This window comes from Lepisma saccharinum, chromosome 27, assembly GCF_977018435.1.
Source record: "Lepisma saccharinum chromosome 27, izLepSacc3.1, whole genome shotgun sequence".
NCBI lineage: Eukaryota > Metazoa > Arthropoda > Insecta > Zygentoma > Lepismatidae > Lepisma > Lepisma saccharinum.
In genome coordinates, this window is record NC_139255.1 from 54,360,432 (window position 1) to 54,380,984 (window position 20,553).

Sequence of the window (20,553 nt, forward strand, 5' to 3'; positions counted from 1 at the left end):
GTTTAAAAATGCCACTAGACTAACTAATTCCTAATTTTAATTTATACTATAAAATCTGTCATATATTTATTTGAAACCGACAATTCAAAACAAACGAGAATATGCTCATCGCATATGCTGACCTGCATCATGTGGAGAAAAATGAACGCAAGTTTTCTTCTGCTAGGGGGAAACTAATATGAACATCGTTAGTGGTACCAAAGTATCGAAACGACAACTAATCAAACCGTACTTAAGTATTTTGTACGCTAATTGTGGAAGTTTACAATTTCCCTTATACGTTGTGATGTAGATGGTTTGTGCATTATGAAAAGTTTACTTTTAGACTCATGAGCCTGAAACAAAAAATAATAGTGTATTTTATTAGTAATTTGTTTTAATTTATTACATTCGTGACTGCTAAATTGTATATTTATTTATTTATTTTCCGTTAGATCATAATGTGTACAAATGTACATGATGTTGAACAGGTCAAACCATTTACAATTACAATTAAAAACTAAGAATAATTGTACCATATGCATTTACATGAGCAGCACAAAACATAAAATTCAGTACCTGTTAAAACTATTTCAATATGACTATGATACATGTTCTACATGGAACAACACACTATTATAATGTTTTAATATTTCCAGTAATTACATATTATGTTGAATTCATGTAAATTTATCTTACAGTTTCAGAAGTTAGTAATAGGTAAGACAGTGGAAATACTTTTACATATATATTTTCATGGCTCATTGTGAGATGTTATCATACATAAATTTGAAGTAAGAATACTGAAGTATTATATTTTATTCTTCTTCTATATACTCACATTGTATATCATATTTATTGCCTGTGCTAAATAGTACACTCACCTCTTTGGGTTCCCCGATGGTGTAGTGGTAATGTCTCCTTGTAGTCAAGGGGTCCAGGGTTCATTGCCCGGTTGAGGCACATTCAACCATAGTTCGGATCCCATATTAAACTGTAGGCCTAGTCCTGATTAACCTATCTGTGCAAAAAGTGAACTTAATAACCCAACTCAAACAAACAGTAAAGCACCAGCACTTTGCCGTATCAACCGCTCCCAAATTCTGGTTCGTTTCGATTAATTCAGAACACAAACACTCACTTCCTCACAGATTCTCGCCCCAAATACAAAGCTTTGAAAAGCTCTGAAGCAACAGAAAGTGATACCAACCTATTTCCTTAATTTTTTTACTCACTCGAGAGAAGATATATTAGTTTGGGGAGATAGAAATTACGCTGTGGAATCAGAATCATTATAACAGAAAGAGCATGTATACAATGTTTATGTAATAAAGTGCCATAATGAAACAAAATGTTTCTTTGTTCTTAATGTGTACAATGTATACCATTTAAATTGTGATGTTTACAAATATCAGAAGATAGTCCCTTTTTCAGATACTTTTTTTCCACCCCAATTTCTATTCAAAAGCCATAAATTTATTCACTTGTAAAATTTGTTAAACATTTCACTTGAATTACCGTGTAAATAACTTGTAGCTCTCAACACTGGTTATGTAATTTGAGCTGGACGCAAAGTGCAGACGTTCCTCTTCCCGGAAAAACAAGCGGTTGCTCTTCCCACCTTTTGCGTCAACCCCTAATGTCAAACTTTTGACACGTTCTAAAATTTACGAAATACAAAATAATTTGTAATTTAAGTGACCAACATGGAATTTAGAGTAATGATAATGGTTTCCTTCAGTTATTTTATCATTATTAATTATCAGTATCCTTGTGATCTTATGTGCTTATGAAAAGACACATTGGTTATTGATCTGCTGGCAATCTTTCCTTCTGCTTTTCGAGAAGCACTAAGGAGATCAGCTTTTCTGTGAGATTTCACGCTTCCCCATACGTTCCTTTGGGTGCATAGGATTCCCTGTGTCGGCGGCGCAAGCAGAGAATTTGCTGCTCGCAACGGGCTGCTGAAGGAGTTTGAGGCCATGAAATCGATTGTGATGGAAGCTAAATAAGGCTAAAACATTAAATAATATTTTAATAGTGCAAGCAGTGCTTGCATTGCTTGCACTATATCTTCGCTGCTGCAGTCCACGCCGAAAGTTTGTAACAGTATTTATGACCAGCCTAGGTATATCGGCATCTCTTTCAGTGCTTGCCTGTTCCATACAATAATAACAGTCTTACTTCAGTATCTAACATTCAGGCCTCCCCGATGGTGCACTGGTAGCGTCGTTGCCTTGTAATCAAGGGGTCCTGGGTTCGATACCCGGTGGAGGCACATAGTGGTTTGGATCCCACTTTAAGCTGTAGGTCCAGTCCCGATTAGCCTTACTGTGCATAAAGTGGACTTAAAACACCAAATAAAACCAAGTATCTAACATTCGGTGCTCAATATGACGACATGACATATGACACATTAAGGGTTAGTGTTTTCAGTTGAACGTAGGTGGTGCGGAAGAAAATTAAGGGGTGTGCAAGAATTCCCTTGCTCCGCCCCTGAAGAAAAGGTCTGTCACATGGTGATGCCACTGTGGGAGTGCTGCTTCTGTCTGTTAGACTATGCCAGTTGAGGGCAGCACGCTACATTCCAGCCACCATGTTTCACTTCTTGTAATGCCTGTATGACTACCAATGTGAGAATGAAGAAAACTACAGGAGAGTAGCTGGAGTGTGTAGGACAAAGCGAGCTACTCCCCTCGTGTAAACAACTGTAGGGAGCACTAGAGCCAGTAGTCAGGACAGTAGAGTGGATGTCCAAAGAGGACAGCTACATGACCGATTTGCTTCCTCCACCATTTCACTCGCACGTGAACTTGACAGACCACTCCATCAATGTAAACACTTTCTGAGGACAGAATAGAATCTGTGGTGGTAGAATAGAGGCAACATTGTGAGTTCACTTATTAATTATATATATTTTTAAATCAACCAAATTAACAATAGGAGGCGGTCCAAGCTCATGAACATAGCTTTATGGTACAGAACTGTGAACATGAGTGTGTGTGGAATTTATGCGGTGTCGATTATAGGAACAGACAAAAGAAACGATGGGCATGTGAGGCCTCACTTGATGGATTTAGTGTAGGAGAAGGAAAGTTGAAAATAAAGAATTTATACGTACAACGAAGAACTATTGAAAATATTGTACTGATTTCACATACAAAGAATAAACATATGTAAACGGTTCTAGAACTTATTTTTACTCACCAAACAACTGTAACCATGGGTTTATTCTGTCAAAAGAGCACCAAACAGTTGCAGCCACTATCCTTGTAAATAGCTACTCGGCATGGAAGGGCCGAGTCGAGAAGACAGGCCAGTAACTCTTCTGCCCACTCAGCCTTTGGGTATCTAAGGCTGACATGGTTCGGCTCCCTGTCGTGCTGCTTGCGACAACCATCCCTCTTAGTCACATTTCAAAAACTAGTTTGGATATTGACATATTGATGCCCATTTCACCTTGTTTCCCCATTATCTTTAAATTACTTGTGAAATTACTTGCACTGTTATTTTCCTTGTGCTTGGATTGATTTGAGTAATTTTGTTTCACTTTTCTGCCACTTTTGGCAAAGATGGGGACGAATGGTGAAATGATGAAATGGATGAAGGTCAAAAGTGGTAGCAAAGCGATGCAAAATACCCAATATACAAATACTTAGATATATTTATTATGATTTTGTCTTTTAAAGATAATTAATTTATATGTTAGTGCCCTTCTTACAGCTTGTAGTTGCCCATATGAATCTTTTATCCTGTTACAGATTCGGGGGAACAGCAGCTTGGTTATGCATTAATGAAACACAGTAATGATGGAGTTGGCTGATAACTAACATAAAGGATAAGATGCAATTCTGATGGAGGTAATACTTTTTCTGTTTTTGCAATTTTCCTGCATTAAAGGGGGATTCACAGGGTCTTTGGGAAAAGGCACATAAGTCACAAACTGTAATTTTCTATTGCTCATTTAAGTCACACTGAATGAATTAATGAAAATATTATTAGTATAATTTTATATTGGACATGTTCAAATATTCTAAACAGTGACGACCCAACATGTATATCGTGTCCATAATGTTTGGTATTAAAATGTGACGAACCGGAATAAAATGCTGTATACTCAAAAATGCCAGCAGTGCCTGGGTGATGAGAGGTGTCTTGATCGAGAGGTCGAAGTGCGAGTGTTATAGGTCCATCACAGCATTTGAAATCCTGGAATAGGAGCAGTGGTGCTGATGTCGCTAGGCTACGTTACCGGGAAGCCTGTATTTTCCGAGGTTTCAGAAAGTATGGCGCTACTATAAGTCGGTCCACTTAAAAGGTTTAGGCAAATCCACTGAGGACACCTTCGATGGACCGACACAGCACCATGCTGTCACTCAGCTGAGGAACCACAAGGAAACCAGATACAGTGGTGCCACTTTGGGTTTATCATTATCAGTGTTTAGTTATCTTACTGGCTCGTGCGTGGTCATCTCCCCACTCGCTTGTATAGTCTCTATTAAATATTGGTAAAGGGCAGTGAATGTAAATTATCCCATTCCTCATCGCAGCCAAGCAGTTTAAGCCGGCGAATGGGTAAAACATAACAAAAATAATAAATTGCATTTTTCGACTTGAGTGCTTTTCCCCGAACAACCTAGAATTGTAGTATATACTGGAAACAACCTCTATGACAGATTTGTATACAGCTTATTGCTCCCTATTTGCACTGAAGCTTTTTGGAAGTATCAATGTTTTGTTGCTAAAAGCCTAGATTGACACGCAGTATGTAATATGCTTTGGGCCTAAATACGACTTCTGTTTTAGAGTTTACTTTAGAGGGAGACCAATGCACCAGTTTTACTGAAGTCATTGTGAAACATGCAGTTGTAAAGGGTGTTTTGGTTCTTTGTAGCTGTTTCATTAGCCGAGCATGTTAAGTTGTTGACCTAAGATCTTGCACTGAAGTTCTTGTCACTACCCCTTCATCAGTTTCATCTGATTATTTACTCATCCTCGTTGCTGCGATTGTTACACTTAATCTATGTTCTTCTTAAAGGTTCGCATAACCACTTTTTATACATGCAAAATAATCTAACACGGTTATTTTTAGTGGTTTTTATTTTATTTTATCATTTCATTCTGGTTTCCCAGAACTTTTTCAAGCTATACTAAGATATACATACAATAACAGTGGCGTACACAAGGGGGTGGGGGGTTACCGGGTTTAACCCCCCCCCTTGAGCTTTTGAAATATTATGGAAAATGCTGTAGAAAAAATTAAAAATGGCTAATTTATCACAAATTAAAAATGGCTAGTCAAAGATCTGCGACAGTAATAATAATAATTTGAATTATTATTCCCATGCAGCATGAAGAAAAGCACAACATTCCAAACACAATCTAAGCGGCCGTAAAGTTCAATTTTGCAGTTTTTTTTGCAAAAGTCACGCAGTGACTCTCGCAAGAATTGTGAAAATTCCTTCCTTCGTCGCAGTGTGCCGACCTTATTGTAAACGTTCTTCCCGGTACTGATTTCACATCCACTTGTGAACTCTCAAGTGATGCTGAGTCTACATCCACATCATTAAATAATGTTGAAGAAGTGCTTTGTGAATCACCTAGAAGTGATGAATGTGTTGGAATGTCTATAAACTTACTTTTCAACTTAAACATAGACTCAGTGGAATTTAGCAACATGTATTCTCGCGCTTAATCATCATCCTGGGCGAGTTCCATAGGTAAAGGTAATGTAAGTTCCGCCGTGCATATAGCACCGTGCCATGAAGGCACACGTAGTGGTGTGGTGGGCCCCAAAGATTCTCGATCTCGAACTATTTTGCAGGTGATGTGATCAGCACCATGCTCCGGCAGCCTTCATTCCCCAGGGTTGCTCTCAGGTACCCATTGCTATGAGGCTGGGTGCGGAGACAAGGCTGGATAAATTCCAACCAATTCCGGGAATATAACCCGAATCTCCCACGACATTGTCAGACTAGACCAGCGCGGATGCTTGAATGAGTTTCATATTTCAATTATTTCAATAAATTTAATATATTTGCTTGTTTTTATGGATTTTCTTCACACTTAAAATATCTCACTTATCATATACAAATAACTGTTGACTAGACAATTATTTTGTAACAAAGAAACAAAAGAAATTTAATTCATAAATAGCAGCTGCATTAGTAGTAATTAAACTAATTAATTAATTATAAGGATTATTAATTAATTTATTATTATTAATTAATTAAAATATAATAAAACAATGGTAATGTGAATTTGTAGAAAGTTTTCGAAATAACACCCCCCTTGATGAAATCCTGCGTACGCTACTGTACAATAACAACCTCACAAAGTCACTCTACACTTCTAAGGAATGAATGTGTGTCTTATTTCCTCCTAGGTAAACTGGTTCTTCCTGCAGGTATCATAGCTGGCTGTTTCTCCACCTTCCCTCCATCAGGTCAGAGCCAACAGAAGGAGGAGGGGAGGGAAGACAAGAAGAATAGGTTACAGGATGGAAGGGAGGGGGGGAAACAGCCAGCTGAAACAACTGCAAGGAAAAACCAGTTTACCTAGGAGCAAATAAGGACACACATTCATTCCTAAGAAGTGTAGATTAACTAACCGTGTGAGGCTGTGTTGTTGTATGTGTAGCTTGCGAAACGTCACAGATGAAATAAAATAAACTATGTTAGATTATTTTGCATCTGTTACAGTTAAGTATCCATTTGTATCACTATGATGAATATGACTGATTGATTTGATTTGGTAATGCATTCAGTAATTTCGACTTAACTTTAGAAAGCCATTTTGAATGGTTGAAGAAAGGAAAATGGAGCAAATTAATTTTATTACTCCCCGATTTGGTTCCGACATATAGAAGTTGTCCTTTTAGATTGTTGAGAAATGAGGGACGAAAGCTATGTACATGTACATTACCTTTCGTTACTTCGGAATCTATTTGTATGTGGATGCTGCTGTGGAATGTCTCTTAGACAGATTTTAGACCGAAGTGACACGTGTCTGTTCAAAAACATCCTTAAGAAATAAATGCAATGTTTCAAGCCAAAGTGGCACAACAAGCTGCACATATTGCTCATGCGTGAATAGTTTGGTTTAGATTGAAGAAGCACTTGTTGCTTCGGTGTGAAATCCGCGTGTCGCTTGTCACTTTGGTTTGAAACCTCCCTTAGATTCCATCTCACCGTGGGTTTTCTCTTTTCTCAGATTCATGGTCTGTGAACGATGGAGGGAAAGCCAGCAGAAGCTGTGAAGAGTTCGCAAGGCATATCGAGTTCAGCACTGCAGAACATCACATTGGTAGTGGACCAGAGTGGAGCAGGTTGCGGAGATTCGGGTATTTTGCACATCACGCAAGACCTTGGCAAAGTGAAATTGGAACCTGAAACCATAAAAGGCAAAGAACCATCTCTGAGTGCTTATTTCGGTAGCAGCAATGCATCAGATAATATATTTGACCAAATCGTTCCTCCGCAAGCAAGCAATTCGGCAATGATGACCAGTATAAGAAATCCCTCGTCGGCTCAGAATTTGTTCAAAGGTATGGATAATCCGGCCGTAACTGAAGTCGGCAGCATTGAAAGTTCGATGAGCAAGGTGTTGCCTGCGGATCAGCCGCAGAGCGTTGAAATCTCCAGTGCAATCGTTAAAGCTAGTCAGGATGAAGTAGACCGGAGTGCCTCTTCGGCAGTCCCGTCCGTCGTGTACACAAAATCAGACTCAAAGGAAGAACCTGTTGTTTGTAAAATCTTCTCCGAGATTTCCAGCGATAGTAGCGACTCAAGCAAAGCTTTCTTCGACATGATAAGTTCAGGTCACAGCCCATTCGCTCCTTCGTCGAGCGTCGTGTCGCCGGTTCAGTCGTCTCTTGGCGTGGACCTTACGCAGCAACAGATGGGAGGTAGCAGTTGCAGCAGCATGGTGACTTCCCCCGACTTTACCCCGGATTCATACTTAACCCCTTCACCGAGCGAGGATGTTTTCTCCAAGTCTGTTCATCTGAACGAATCTGATCGACGTCGTGATGCATGGATCCCTTCCGAACAGACGCGCCAAGCTTTGATTGCTATGGCCACGAGTCCTCCGGGAACGTACTTTCCGGAGAGGGATCTTCTTACGATGCCTGGTGTCGTGCTGGAAGAGGAGATGGTCAGTACTCAGCTTTTCATGTACAGGGTGACCCATAAGTCAGTTGACACCAGCAGTTATTCATATCTTCATTGACTATTTGAGGTTATGTTCTTAGTGAGTTGTAGCTTCAAAAAGCTACTGCTCTAGTCGTGGCAACTATGCTAGTGAATGAAAAGGAGAATAACAACTACTGTCAACTGATTTATGGACCACTTTATAGTTTTACATCAAGTTTTAACATAGTGAAGATATGAGATGGTGAGTGGTGAACTAAATCACTGATAATTTTACAGAGGGTTTCATACAGTCTCTGCAAAAATGCTGCCCAAACCTTTTGTTTTAATAGTTTGCATAATATACAGGGTAATTCAAAATGAATCTTGCAAATTCACACAGTTATTATGACATTACTATTTATGATAGAAAATCAGGCAAGGCATCAACATGAAGAAAAACTGTGGAAGTTTTACTCACATGACTCGCATTAGAAAGATTCAACATGGGAACCACGTGTAATGCGGTAAACGTCCAAACGGTAATCAAGTACATGCTATGCACGAGACAGCAAGTTATTGTCCGTGGTTTCGAAGACACTAACAATTCACAGTTGTAACTTTGGCAAGGGTGAAACATATGCATTACTACCAAAATGCATGTGGAAATGTCTTTGTACCATTGTGAGTGAATCGGTTCTTGATGGCTCCAACACACAATCTACCTTCTGCTGGTCACTAGCCACTTTGCAACACTGGCGATCCTGGTGGAACAGCGGCAAGGCAGCATAATTCCACTTAGCAAGAAGAAAACTTCCATAGTTTTTCTTTATATTGAGGCCTTGTCTGATTTTCTATCATAAATAGTTGCGTCATAATAACTGTGTAAAGTTGCATCATTCATTTTGAATTACCCTGTATAATGAGCAATTACCCATATCCTAAAGCTAATTATATGAAAAAAGCTGGAGAATAAGACACATTTTGTAGTTTTAATGATTTTTTTTTCAAAGTTTGAAATCAAATTGTAATGTGTCATGTAATTTGTGATTTTTTTTAAACTTTTGAAACCATTATAACATACTTTTCTACTAAATTACTACTGTCGTGTAGGTTGATACTGTCCACGAGGTTGTCAGCCATTATCTCGGAGAAGCCGAAGCCAGTAAAAGAAAAGTTCTCACAGTGAATGATGTCACACAGGATGACCGAGGTCTGAGGGAGTTGATACAGGTACCTTTTTACTTATATTTGCTTCCAGAATAACCAAGATATTAATCATTGGGGATGAATCTGAGTTACAGCAGAAAGTTAGGCTGAAGTAATTTGGGACTTTAAACCATCCTGATTGAAAATAAGTTGTGCAAACCGAGTGTCGTGTTTTAACTTTGGCACTAGCTGCACGTGTCTCCTAAGTTTTAAGAGGCCTTCCCGATGGCGAGATGGTAGTGTCGTCGCCTTGTAATCAAGGGGTCCCAGGTTTGATACCTGGTAGAGGCACATAGTGCTTCGGATCCCATTTTAAACTAGGTCCAGTCCCGATTAGCCTTACTGTGCATAAAGTGGACTTAATAAACCAACTCAACAACAACATAAGTTTTAAGATAAGCGCAGCTGAAAGGGAAGCAGAGGACAAGAATACATAATCTGTGTTGTCTGTTGGGAATACAGCTTGCCACATGCTGAAAGCATAACTGCATACTGTTTTTCATTGTGTAACCTTTAGTGGACGAGCAGTAGCTGGGGCATTCCAACGTGTGTGGCATTGAAACATAAAATGTAAGCTTGTAAACATGAGATTGGAGTAAAATATTCATAATGAACTAATTTCATAGAATACTTTGTGATGTCTGCGAGTATGAATGCTTGAAAAGCATTAAGAAAAATGTGTTATGTGTTCGATGCTTTGAAAGTGTAGCAAAGTTTGACTTCATTTGTCTGTGAAGCATATAGGCTACATATGCTAATAACTTTAGTTGGTGAAACATGCAAATTGTATGCATTCACAAACATTTAAACCTTAATGCATTTAAAAACTATAATTAATTCAAGATTCATTTTGTTATTTACATGGAGCAGAACCAGTTTTCTTGGAATGCCGCAGCTATGTTTACAGCATGTTTATTCCACGCAGGACGAGCAGTATCTGTGTTTACCATTAATTTGGTGTTTTAAGTCCACTTTATGCACAGTAAGGCTAATCGGGACTGGACCTACAGTTCAAAGTGAGATCCGAACCACTTGTGCCTCCACAGGGTAACGAACCAGGGACCCCTTGATTACAAGGCGACAACGGTACCACTGCGCCATCGGAGAGAGGCCGCATATGTAGGTATGACATACTGAATCACAAAACAATATATCTATTGTTACTGTATTAACAAACTGTGTTTGTTAATACTCTTCATCCACTGTTTTTTGCTGATATATTTTACTTTAGCATGTAATAATGAGAACTAGAGAACCAGGCCCATAGCTAGAATTCATCTCAGGGGGCTTTGTAAACCAAGTCCATTTTTTAAAAAAATAAAATGAAGGTAAATTAAGTGTGTTTGTGTAAGGGGGGCACTCATTCATTTATAAATATCATATACAACACAAATACTACATTTTTCTACATCTTTTAAAACATCTCTCGAAGTGTTAATTGACCGATACTGAAATTATCCCTTACACACCCCATACTATTTTAGATGATACAGATATGTATATCTAACTAACTAACTAACTAACTCTCTAGCCTTCTTAAACCCGAAGGTTCATGGCTGCAGCAACACAGGCCTTCCATCTGTCCCTATCTTGAGCAAGATCTATATACTCTTTTCCATCGCTACCGATTTCCCTTAGGTCCATCTCGACGTTGTCCCTCCATCTTCGTCTTGGCCTTCCTACTGGTCTCTTACCATCAGGTTTCCCAACAAGAATCCTGTAAACTCCTCTTTCCTCTCCCATTCGTGCCACATGGCCTGCCCACCTAAGTCTTCTTGATTTAATTATTCTAATAACATCTGGACATGAATACAAATTATGTACTTCTAAATTATGTAACCTTCTCCACTCACCTGTCTCCTCATCCCTTTTAGGTCCAAATATTTTCCTAAGGATCCTATTTTCAAATACTCTCAATTTATGTTCCTCTTTCAATGTAAGGGACCAAGTTTCACACCCATATAATACTACAGGCAAAATTACGGTTTTGTATATTTTAACTTTTAGTTTCTTAGATATTAAACGAGAAGACAAAAGTTTATGAAGAGAGAAGTAACATGCATTTCCTGAATTAAGCCTACTTTTTATTTCCTCTTTAATATATTTTTCATTTGTTAATATTACTCCTAAGTATTTGAATTTGGAAACTGTTTCAAACGAGTTGTTATCAATAATTATATTTTGATTATTACCTAACACTTGGTTTCGGCCTGTAAGCATATATTTAGTTTTATGTTTGTTAACTTCCAAACCTATCTCTTTAGCAGTTTTGAAAAATATTTTAGCATTATTCTTAATTGTATTCACATCATCCCCCAGTAAGTCTACATCATCTGCATATGCTAACAACTGAGTCACACCATTTAATTTTAGTCCTTCTTTAGTTTCGTTTACCTTCCTAACAGCATATTCTAAGGCAAAATTAAAGAGCAATGGAGATAATGCATCTCCTTGTTTTAACCCATCATGAATTGTAAATTTGTCAGACATATTAATACCCACACGAATTTTACTTTCTGTTTCACTGGTGCATATTTTGATCATACTAACAAGCTTCTTAGGTATTCCAAACTCTACTAATATATTATATAATTTATCTCTTTTGACCGAATCATATGCTTTTTTGAAATCAATGAATAGCTGATGGACATTTTGATTATATTCCCACTTTTTTTCAAGTGTCTGTCTGATGTGAAAAATTTGATCTGTAGTTGATCTGTTGCGTTTAAATCCACATTGATAATCACCTATAATTTCATTAGCATATGGGGTTAGTCTTGTTAAAAGAATGTTAGATAATATTTTATATGTTGTTGAGAGTAGAGAAATTCCACGGTAATTATTGCAGTTCATTTTATCACCTTTTTTAAACACAGGAACAATTATGGATTCTTTCCACTGTTGAGGGATTTCTTCTTTATTCCATATTAAACAAATTAATTTATGAATTTGACATATTAATGAATTTCCACCATATTTAATTAACTCAGCTGGTATTAAATCAATGCCAGGTGCTTTGTTATTCTTTAGCCTTTTAATAGCATCTTTAACTTCAGTCAAGTTAGGTTCTGGAACTAAAGGTTCTGCAGTGCGTACTTCATTCACTTCTGATTTATCTCCTACATGGACATTTAAAAGGTCATTAAAGTAGTTCTTCCATCTATTTAGAATATCGCTTGGGTCAGAAAGAAAATCACCGTCTTTATCTTTTATCAAGTTTACTTTAGGTTGCCACCCCTTTCTAAACTTATTTACACCTTTATATAAATCTCTGATATTTTTATTTTTGGTGTTTGTTTCAATTTCGTTAATTTTGCTTGTGATATGTATATCACACACAAAAAACGCACAATATTTAATCACAGTGCCTACAGTATATTCCACCCCCGGCCGAAGCAATTAAACTCCCCTTCCTTCCAAAAACTTGGGAGCTGTTGTTGATCTTTGACGCAGATGCGGAGGGAACTTGCATGATGACATCAAAGTCACAGATTTCTGCCTAAACGGGAGGTTGCAACAGGGACAGTGAAGGTACAGGTAAAGAAGCTCCCCTATGAAAAAACTTTCTGAAGTCTAGAGAATATTCTAAATACTTGCAGCTACTTCTGCTCATAAACAAAATGAGCGAATGTAATAGATACTGTTCATATTCTGTGGATGTATTCTTAAAGTTGTGAGTTGTCTACATTTTCACTCTTCTCTGCAAACAAATTATGCAAAATAGTTTACCTAATGTAAAGGGGGGCTGATGGCAGTGCCAGGGGCTGAGCCCCCCCTGGCCCCTGCCTGGCTACGGGCCTGTAGAGAACATGTTCACAGCATGCGACAATGAGAGGCTTCAAGACAGCCATGTTTCAAAGAACATACCGTCATAGTATATTACAAAATAATAGCCATAAATGCTCCTTTTACAATGGCTTGTATTGTTTTATGGTGATTTGTCCTGATTCCTCAGAACTAATATTATAATAATATTAGTGTATTTTGGCTTCCCCAATGGCATAGTGGTAATGTCACCTTGTAATCAAGGGTTTCCAGGTTCGATACATGGTGGAGGCACATGCCACAGTGGTTCGGATCCCAATTAGCCTTTCTGTGCAAAGAGTGGACTTGAAACCACAATTCAAAGAAACAAATAATATTAGCGTAGCGTGACTAGCCATACTTTAAAAGTAAGATTTATTGTATTATGCTGTTATATACGGTGATAATTGTCCATATCGATATAGTTTTATATTAAAATTACCAATAATTTTCCACATTTGGTTTTTCTATAAATAATTACTTTTGCAGTTCAGTACTTTATTAAGAAACACAAAGGCAACAATTTTTGCTAAATAAGATAAAACCAGTCAGAATACTCACTGAATGAGGAGGTGAGTATGTTCTTCAGGCTCCACTTACGTTATTGTTGGAAGTAAAATTACACCCATAATATCAGTAGTTTAGTTTTCTTTGAGAATTGCTATTTATTTTTCAATTATGTTCAAATGGGCAACTTCATAGCTATTTGTTCTTTGCAGGCTGGCTGCTTCAGGGCAGCTATAAACCTTACAGGGCGGCTTCTAACAATGTACGGTCAAGGAGCTGGTCGAGCCGGGCACCCCAGCAAGCATACAGCGCATTCTATACAAGTGAGCAATGACCAACATGTTATTATTTATCGTGCATTAATCTAGTACCCATTTTTTATTCCTTTCACTTGAGAGATTGTTTCAGATTAAAGCAGACTGGTCATAAATTTTGATCTTTTCACGGGATACACAAGTTGGAAAAAAATTGTGTGATATTATTTCATAAAAAGTTTGCACGAAATGTGTTTTTTGTAAAACTACATACTATTTAATTATTTGTATTATGGTACATTGCAAGCAACCTTACGTACATAGCATATGTTGTAACTTCACACTTTCACAAGTTTGAATGCTTTTTATTTAACATTGTGTTTTATGGAGCTTCTAAAATGTTCTTCTAAAATTTTACCAAAAATCAGAAAAAGGAGGGACGGGAATACAATCTTGTGTTTTCATAATCTGCATGTTTTATTAGTGCAAAATTTTCAGGTTTTTTAAAATTTACAAGTTAAAGCTACTTACGTTAACCTCCTGGGAACTGAGGAGCCAAGTAATGAATATTTTTTTTATGGTTTCGCAAATGTAACAGTTATTTTGCAAGATACTCCTGCACATTTTGTTTATGGGATAGAAAACTTTTTGATTCTCCCCTCCCCCCCTTCCCTAAGTCAGGTCCCAAGATATGCCCATGAATTAGTGCAAATGAAAATTGAAAATTATTGTTTATATTTGAGAAAGAAAAATAATATTTTAAAATATTTTAGCAGTCTAGCAAACTTTACTTTGTGTAATTTTTTTAAAATATAATTTTAATGGAATAAATTAATGGGCATGTATATATATGTATTTACTGTCTTTCAGCTGTGGTTCACACGTATTGCGTTACATGTGAAGCTCCGGTCCTTTTCTGTGGCTGAAGTCGAAGCAGAGCCCTTTGGTGATTTGGATCGCCCAGATTTGTACTTCCAGTTCTACCCGGAACTGTACGGAGGGAGGGTAGGCTCAATGGTTCCGTTCAGCTTCCGCCTCGTGCTGGCGGAACTGCCGCAGTACACGATGAAGCACCAGGAAGCCCTGAATCGCCTGCATGCTCTGCTGGGGACAGTTCGGAAGGTAGGTGGTGTAATAACATCTTACCCTGCGCGTTTTGAAAACTTTTCCAGCCAACGGTTAGTATCGTAATAATTCAAGGACAGATGCCAGTACACAACTTCATTTAAGTGTACCTGGACCAATTTAGCTAAGTTCTAAATGCATATTTGAGGGCATTAGAGTATATTTCAACACATCATTGCAATACTGGAGCATTTTTCTTATATACCCGTTTCACCCCACAATCATTCAGATTTTATGCCAAATTTTGTTTGAAAAAAAAGTGGGGTGCAACCATTACATGAATATTTATTATTAAACTATCTTCGGTGCAAGGTTAAGATGCATGAGATACTCGTGAATATACCGGGTGTCCCAGAAGTCTTCCCCTGATTACAAACTTTATTCATATCTGCTATATGCAATGTAGAGATGTGAAAGTGGTGCCAAAATGTTGGAAAACTAACCAAGTTTTTTTGTTGCAGGTTTGAGTAACGTGGCTGTAGTGTAGCAGTGTCAGTGCCCAGAAAACCGGAAATGTTCACAAATCAGGAAAAAGATCAGCATGTCCTCTGGTATCACGAGACCCGGTCACCAATAACAGTGCAGAGGAACTTTCAAATGTACAGAATTCTTTCGTCTAGAATATCTGCCATCAATAAGTTGGTATTTAAAAAATGGAAGTTATCTTCATTCGCAAATCCTGTCAAGTCCAAGAAACATTGTATGGAAAGATGCCACCTGATGTCAAGAGCATTAATTCCGGATTCCTTGGCACTGACACTGCTACACTACAGCCACATTACTGAAACCTGCAACAAATAAACTTGGTTAGTTTTCCAACATTTTGGCACCACTTTCGCATCTCTACATTGCATATAGCGGATATGAATAATGTTTGTAATCAGGGAAAGACTTCTGGGACACCTGGTACATTAAAGTTGAATAGTCGAAATTGACACACATTTCTTCATGACAGTTGAGGGAACAGTTTTCAGGTTTGTTGATTAGTTGTTATTAATTTCTACATTATATTTGAAATTTTACACTTGAGTAAATTTACATCAGTGTTGTGAAATATGAGCTTACAAAATTTAATCTTCTGTGACTGAAAACTCGGTGCCACTGTCATTGCTTTCTTTATCTGATGCACGAATGTGACAATTGTGCAATGGCTACAAATATGCAGTGAAATACGGGAAGCATGACAATTACTGGCATTCTCTCCTTTCAGAGCATCTGAGAGCTCCAAAATTTTACTTTTGACTCTGAAGCCTGACGACAATTGAAAGAAATTGTAGCAGATTAAAATTCTGCTTGGTGTAAGGGGTGACCTGTAGTGAAGATCAGGGTGCAAAATCCGGGGGGATTTCCCCCATCAACAATCTTGGCTTCAAACCCCCCCCCCCACCACCAAAAAATTTCGGGGGAGAGTTTTTGTTAGAACAAACAAAAGATAAACAATTATTTTTAATTTCAAATATACTGTACTAAGAATAATATCGAAAACCTACACAAATTAGTGTAGTTGTGAGTGTTGAATGCTTTTTCTCTCTCAAGAGATCATTAACAAATCTACATCAATATGCACAGTAAAAGTAAAACAAGAATGCAAAACAATAATAACTATGAAATCTAATTGATTTATATTAACATAAAGCAAAAACGTAATAAAAACTTCCACATAATAAAACCACTTCAACTATTTCGTAATGTATTAATATCTTTAACGAGTTAGTAAAGGACATAGTTTGCTACTTTATAGTATCTAATATATTTAAAAGTAACAAATTTATTTATTTTTAATTTAGTAATTTATTTTTACTTTTAATGACTTTATAAATATGTATATCGTATAATTTATGTATGTTTTTGTATGCTTGTGGGGAGGGGGGTTTGTAGATAAATATTTTCTCCCCCACACCAGTCTTAAATGATTTCGCACCCTGGTGAAGACACCCAAATGCCAACACATCTTTTATGTAGTACACCCTGTACTGCATTTTGCAGACTAACAAGGCTCTCGTGTCTGGACACACAGCAGTATAATCCTTGTAGGACATGTTGCATTCTGTCCTCGTGATTGTCCTTTCATCCGTTTCATCGTATCACCATTCATCCTCATCTTCGCAATTAGCCAAAAGTGACTGGAAAGTGAAGTTAAATAAATCAATTCAATGAATCAATTATAATTCTGGATAATGTCGTGGCAGTGGAGAAAGATAGACAGTGAAATATTCATGCTTGCCCAGTACTCAAACCTAGAAACCTTGGCTTTATTGAACGCTATGGTATCCACTTTGTCATGGATGCTGGCAAGAAGAACTACACTTATGTAAGACTTTCAAATTGCATTTTGTTAAATGCAGTCTAAGTTTAAGCAATTCACAAAATTTAATGAACAAAATTGGCAAAGCTTCAGCTGATTATCAAAAGTGAAATTTTTGTTTTTCTTGAATACTTGCACCTCTGAGCTAATATATTTTTTTCATATCTTATCAAAGGTAGTGCAGAATTTAGAAGATGGTTTGTGTGAAGATGGAAGCCAAATTGAACTGAGCCAGATCGACCGAAGTGAATCCAAGAAGTTGTGGGCTTCACGCGAATTAAGAGTTCTCTATTCCATTGCAAACTGTGCTCTATATCAAAAGGTATGCTCGTAATGTAAATTGAACGTGCATATAAAATATATAGATAATTGAATCTGAACCTTTGTGAGACTGTGGCATGGTAAATTCTTTTTTCTTAACCTTTTGAGTCCCAAGTGTCTCGGTCGAGATACCCAAATGTAACCCTCGTGGTCCCAAGCATCTCGATTGAGATGCTGTGTCAAGGTCGTAGTTTTTACGTTATAACTTTTCTATTTTTGGCTAGAATTTCGATTTTTTTTTAATATTGTTTCTAACACATGTATTTAACAGAAATGTTTCTTGCACTTTTTTTTTCTTCATGAAAATGGAGGGGGAAAAGCTGGAAAAGGGACTTCTCTTTTGCGTCTCTTTTCAAGGAAAAATTTTTGCCGACAAAGGAAGACTGGCTTTGTTGTTCTAAAGCAATGCTTTTCACTCCCTCCTGCTAAGTGCATTCGAAGGAAGCTTGTTTATCAGTATCCAATGTCAAAATGAAAGTTTTCCGTGCGGGCGCAAGCAGGGGTTGGGGTGGGGGGAGGGGGAAGACTGGTTGTTGAATCTGCGTTGTGAGAATGGAATTTCGAGGCCTACTGAAGTAAACCTTTGTTTTTGAGCACAAGTGTTCCACAAGATGCAACAGGGGTTACCCTGCATTGTCTGAAAATACAATTTCAAGCAGCTGCAAGAATCTGCGCTCATTTTTCTAGTTTTTCGTCCGTGAAAGTTGTGCATAGGTGTGTGTCGTTTTGTGCCCAAGTGCAAGGATATTTTTTGAGTGGTGACATAATTTTTTAAAATTTATTTTTTGGGGGGTTCCTCCCTTCCCCCTCCATATGTATGCCTAATTTGAATAAATTTTGCATTTTGTGCATTTTGACATCCTTATTTTGGGTGGGCGGGGGGAAACCCCATTTTTTTAATAAAAGTATTTTTCAGGGGATTTCTCCCCTTTCCCCCTCCATATGCACGCTGAATGTGCATAAATTATATATCGCCTGAATCTGGGATTCATTCTGCGTACAACGGTATATCGTTCATAACTCCAGGGCAAATAGTCTCTGAGCTAAAGTCATTTCAAGGTACCGCTGCATTTTGAAGCTTGAATCAGTGCCGACCATTCCTTTTGGGGGTATAATTCACGTTACATTGGTCATATGATAATAATGCAAATATTTTTGTGTTCCTTACATGTCAGCGATCATTTCCATGTGCATGTCGACACTGTCATGTACTTTTACCTTGGGGGGAGGGGGCAGACCCCATTTTTTCCTCAAAAGTTTGGAATTTTGAGAGTTAGCCCCCTCCCCCTGCCACATATACGCCAAATTTGCATAAATTTCATATAGTCTGAATCTCTGGTTCATTCTGCGTACAACGGTATATCACTCATCTCTCTAGGGCAATTAGCCTCCGATCTACTCTCATTTAATTGAAACTCTGAATTTTGCTCAAAGTCAGCTCGGGACCAAGGGACATGTGAAAATGGCCTTGGGACTCAAAAGCTTAAGTCAATGCCTTGTAGTCAGACACCCTATCGACTGATCTACCATGGCTTCTTATTTATTTTATTAGCCTCTTATTTATAAACTTTGTTGTTGTTGTTGTTGTTCTTATTATTATTACATGTGACACACTTGATTCAGACCTCTCGCGAAATATAGTTCTAGGTAAATGCCTGGTCGAGTTATACATTTTGCCCTGTAGTCAATAGCGTGTGACTTTTGAGACACACTATTGTCCAAGAGGATACTTGTATTGAAAAGAATTCAGTGAGTAGTACTTGGAAGCACATAATAAAGTTTCTTCTCTGTTCTCCTTCTCAAAGGACTACACACTTGCAGTGAAGATATTGGAGATCCTTATAGAGAAGGACGCCGTCCACCAACGAGCCCTCGAGTCTGCCCTTGGTCGCCTGTACCTCCAGCTGGGAGATGTCAGCGGGGCAGAGGTGCACTTCAGCGCTGCGAGGGAGATCAGACGAGCAGGGTGCGTGGCTAGGGAACCTGACATACGAGAACTTGTTGATAAGGGCCTTATCGCCGTTGCCCAGAATGCATTTCAAGAAGGCTACGAGGCTTTTCAGAAGGCTTCACTGTTGGACTCTGCAAATGTAATGGTAAGCAACTGTTATGCATTAACAACCTTAGTAAATATTTTTAGTGATAAATGTTCTGTTAATATCATGATTGCCGATGATGGAAAGTGTTGTTAATCAACTCAAGTGTGAGTGAGTAAAAAATATAATTAAATAAATAGAACCAGAAAAGTCAGGGGATTTTGCAAAAATGCTCAAAATGCCAGAAAAAGTAATTTTTTGTTCGTGGTGGGGTATGTGGAACTAAAAACACATTTCACTGTTCCCTTACAAATGGTTTTCTGTATTTGGGAATATTTAATATAAAATGCTGTTTTATATATTTTTTCATAATTTATTCCAAAATACTGTATTATTGAATAGTTTATTCATTCATTATTGATAACAACTCATTTGAACCAGTTTCCAAATTCAAATACTTAGGAGTAATATTAACAAATAAAAATTATATTAAAGAGGAAATAAAAAGTAGGCTTAATTCAGGAAATGCATGTTACTTCTCTCTTCATAAACTTTTGTCTTCTCGTTTAATATCTAAGAAACTAAAAGTTAAAATATACAAAACAGTAATTTTGCCTGTAGTATTATATGGATGTGAAACTTGGTCCCTTACATTGAAAGAGGAACATAAATTGAGAGTATTTGAAAATAAGATCCTTAGGAAAATCTTTGGACCTAAAAGGGATGAGGAGACAGGTGAGTGGAGAAGGTTACATAATTTAGAACTACATAATTTGTATTCATGTCCAGATATTATTAGAATAATTAAATCAAGAAGACTTAGGTGGGCAGGCCATGTGGCACGAATGGGAGAGGAAAGAGGAGTTCACATGATTCTTGTTGGG

The 20,553-nt window shown here is 37.6% G+C and overlaps 1 protein-coding gene across 1 annotated transcript; it reads left to right on the top strand.

Moving 5' to 3' along the window:
* The first annotated feature begins 140 nt into the window (after window positions 1-140).
* Window positions 141-19,825, top strand: LOC145980258 (trafficking protein particle complex subunit 12). The gene is made up of 8 exons (XM_083113267.1): window positions 141-228; window positions 3,741-3,839; window positions 7,192-8,133; window positions 9,222-9,341; window positions 13,841-13,951; window positions 14,753-15,004; window positions 17,488-17,634; window positions 19,439-19,825. Exons 3-8 carry the CDS (start codon window positions 7,210-7,212, stop codon window positions 19,823-19,825), a joined length of 1,941 nt encoding a protein of 646 aa, XP_082969393.1. The 5' UTR covers window positions 141-228; window positions 3,741-3,839; window positions 7,192-7,209.
* Window positions 19,826-20,553: the final 728 nt, after the last annotated feature.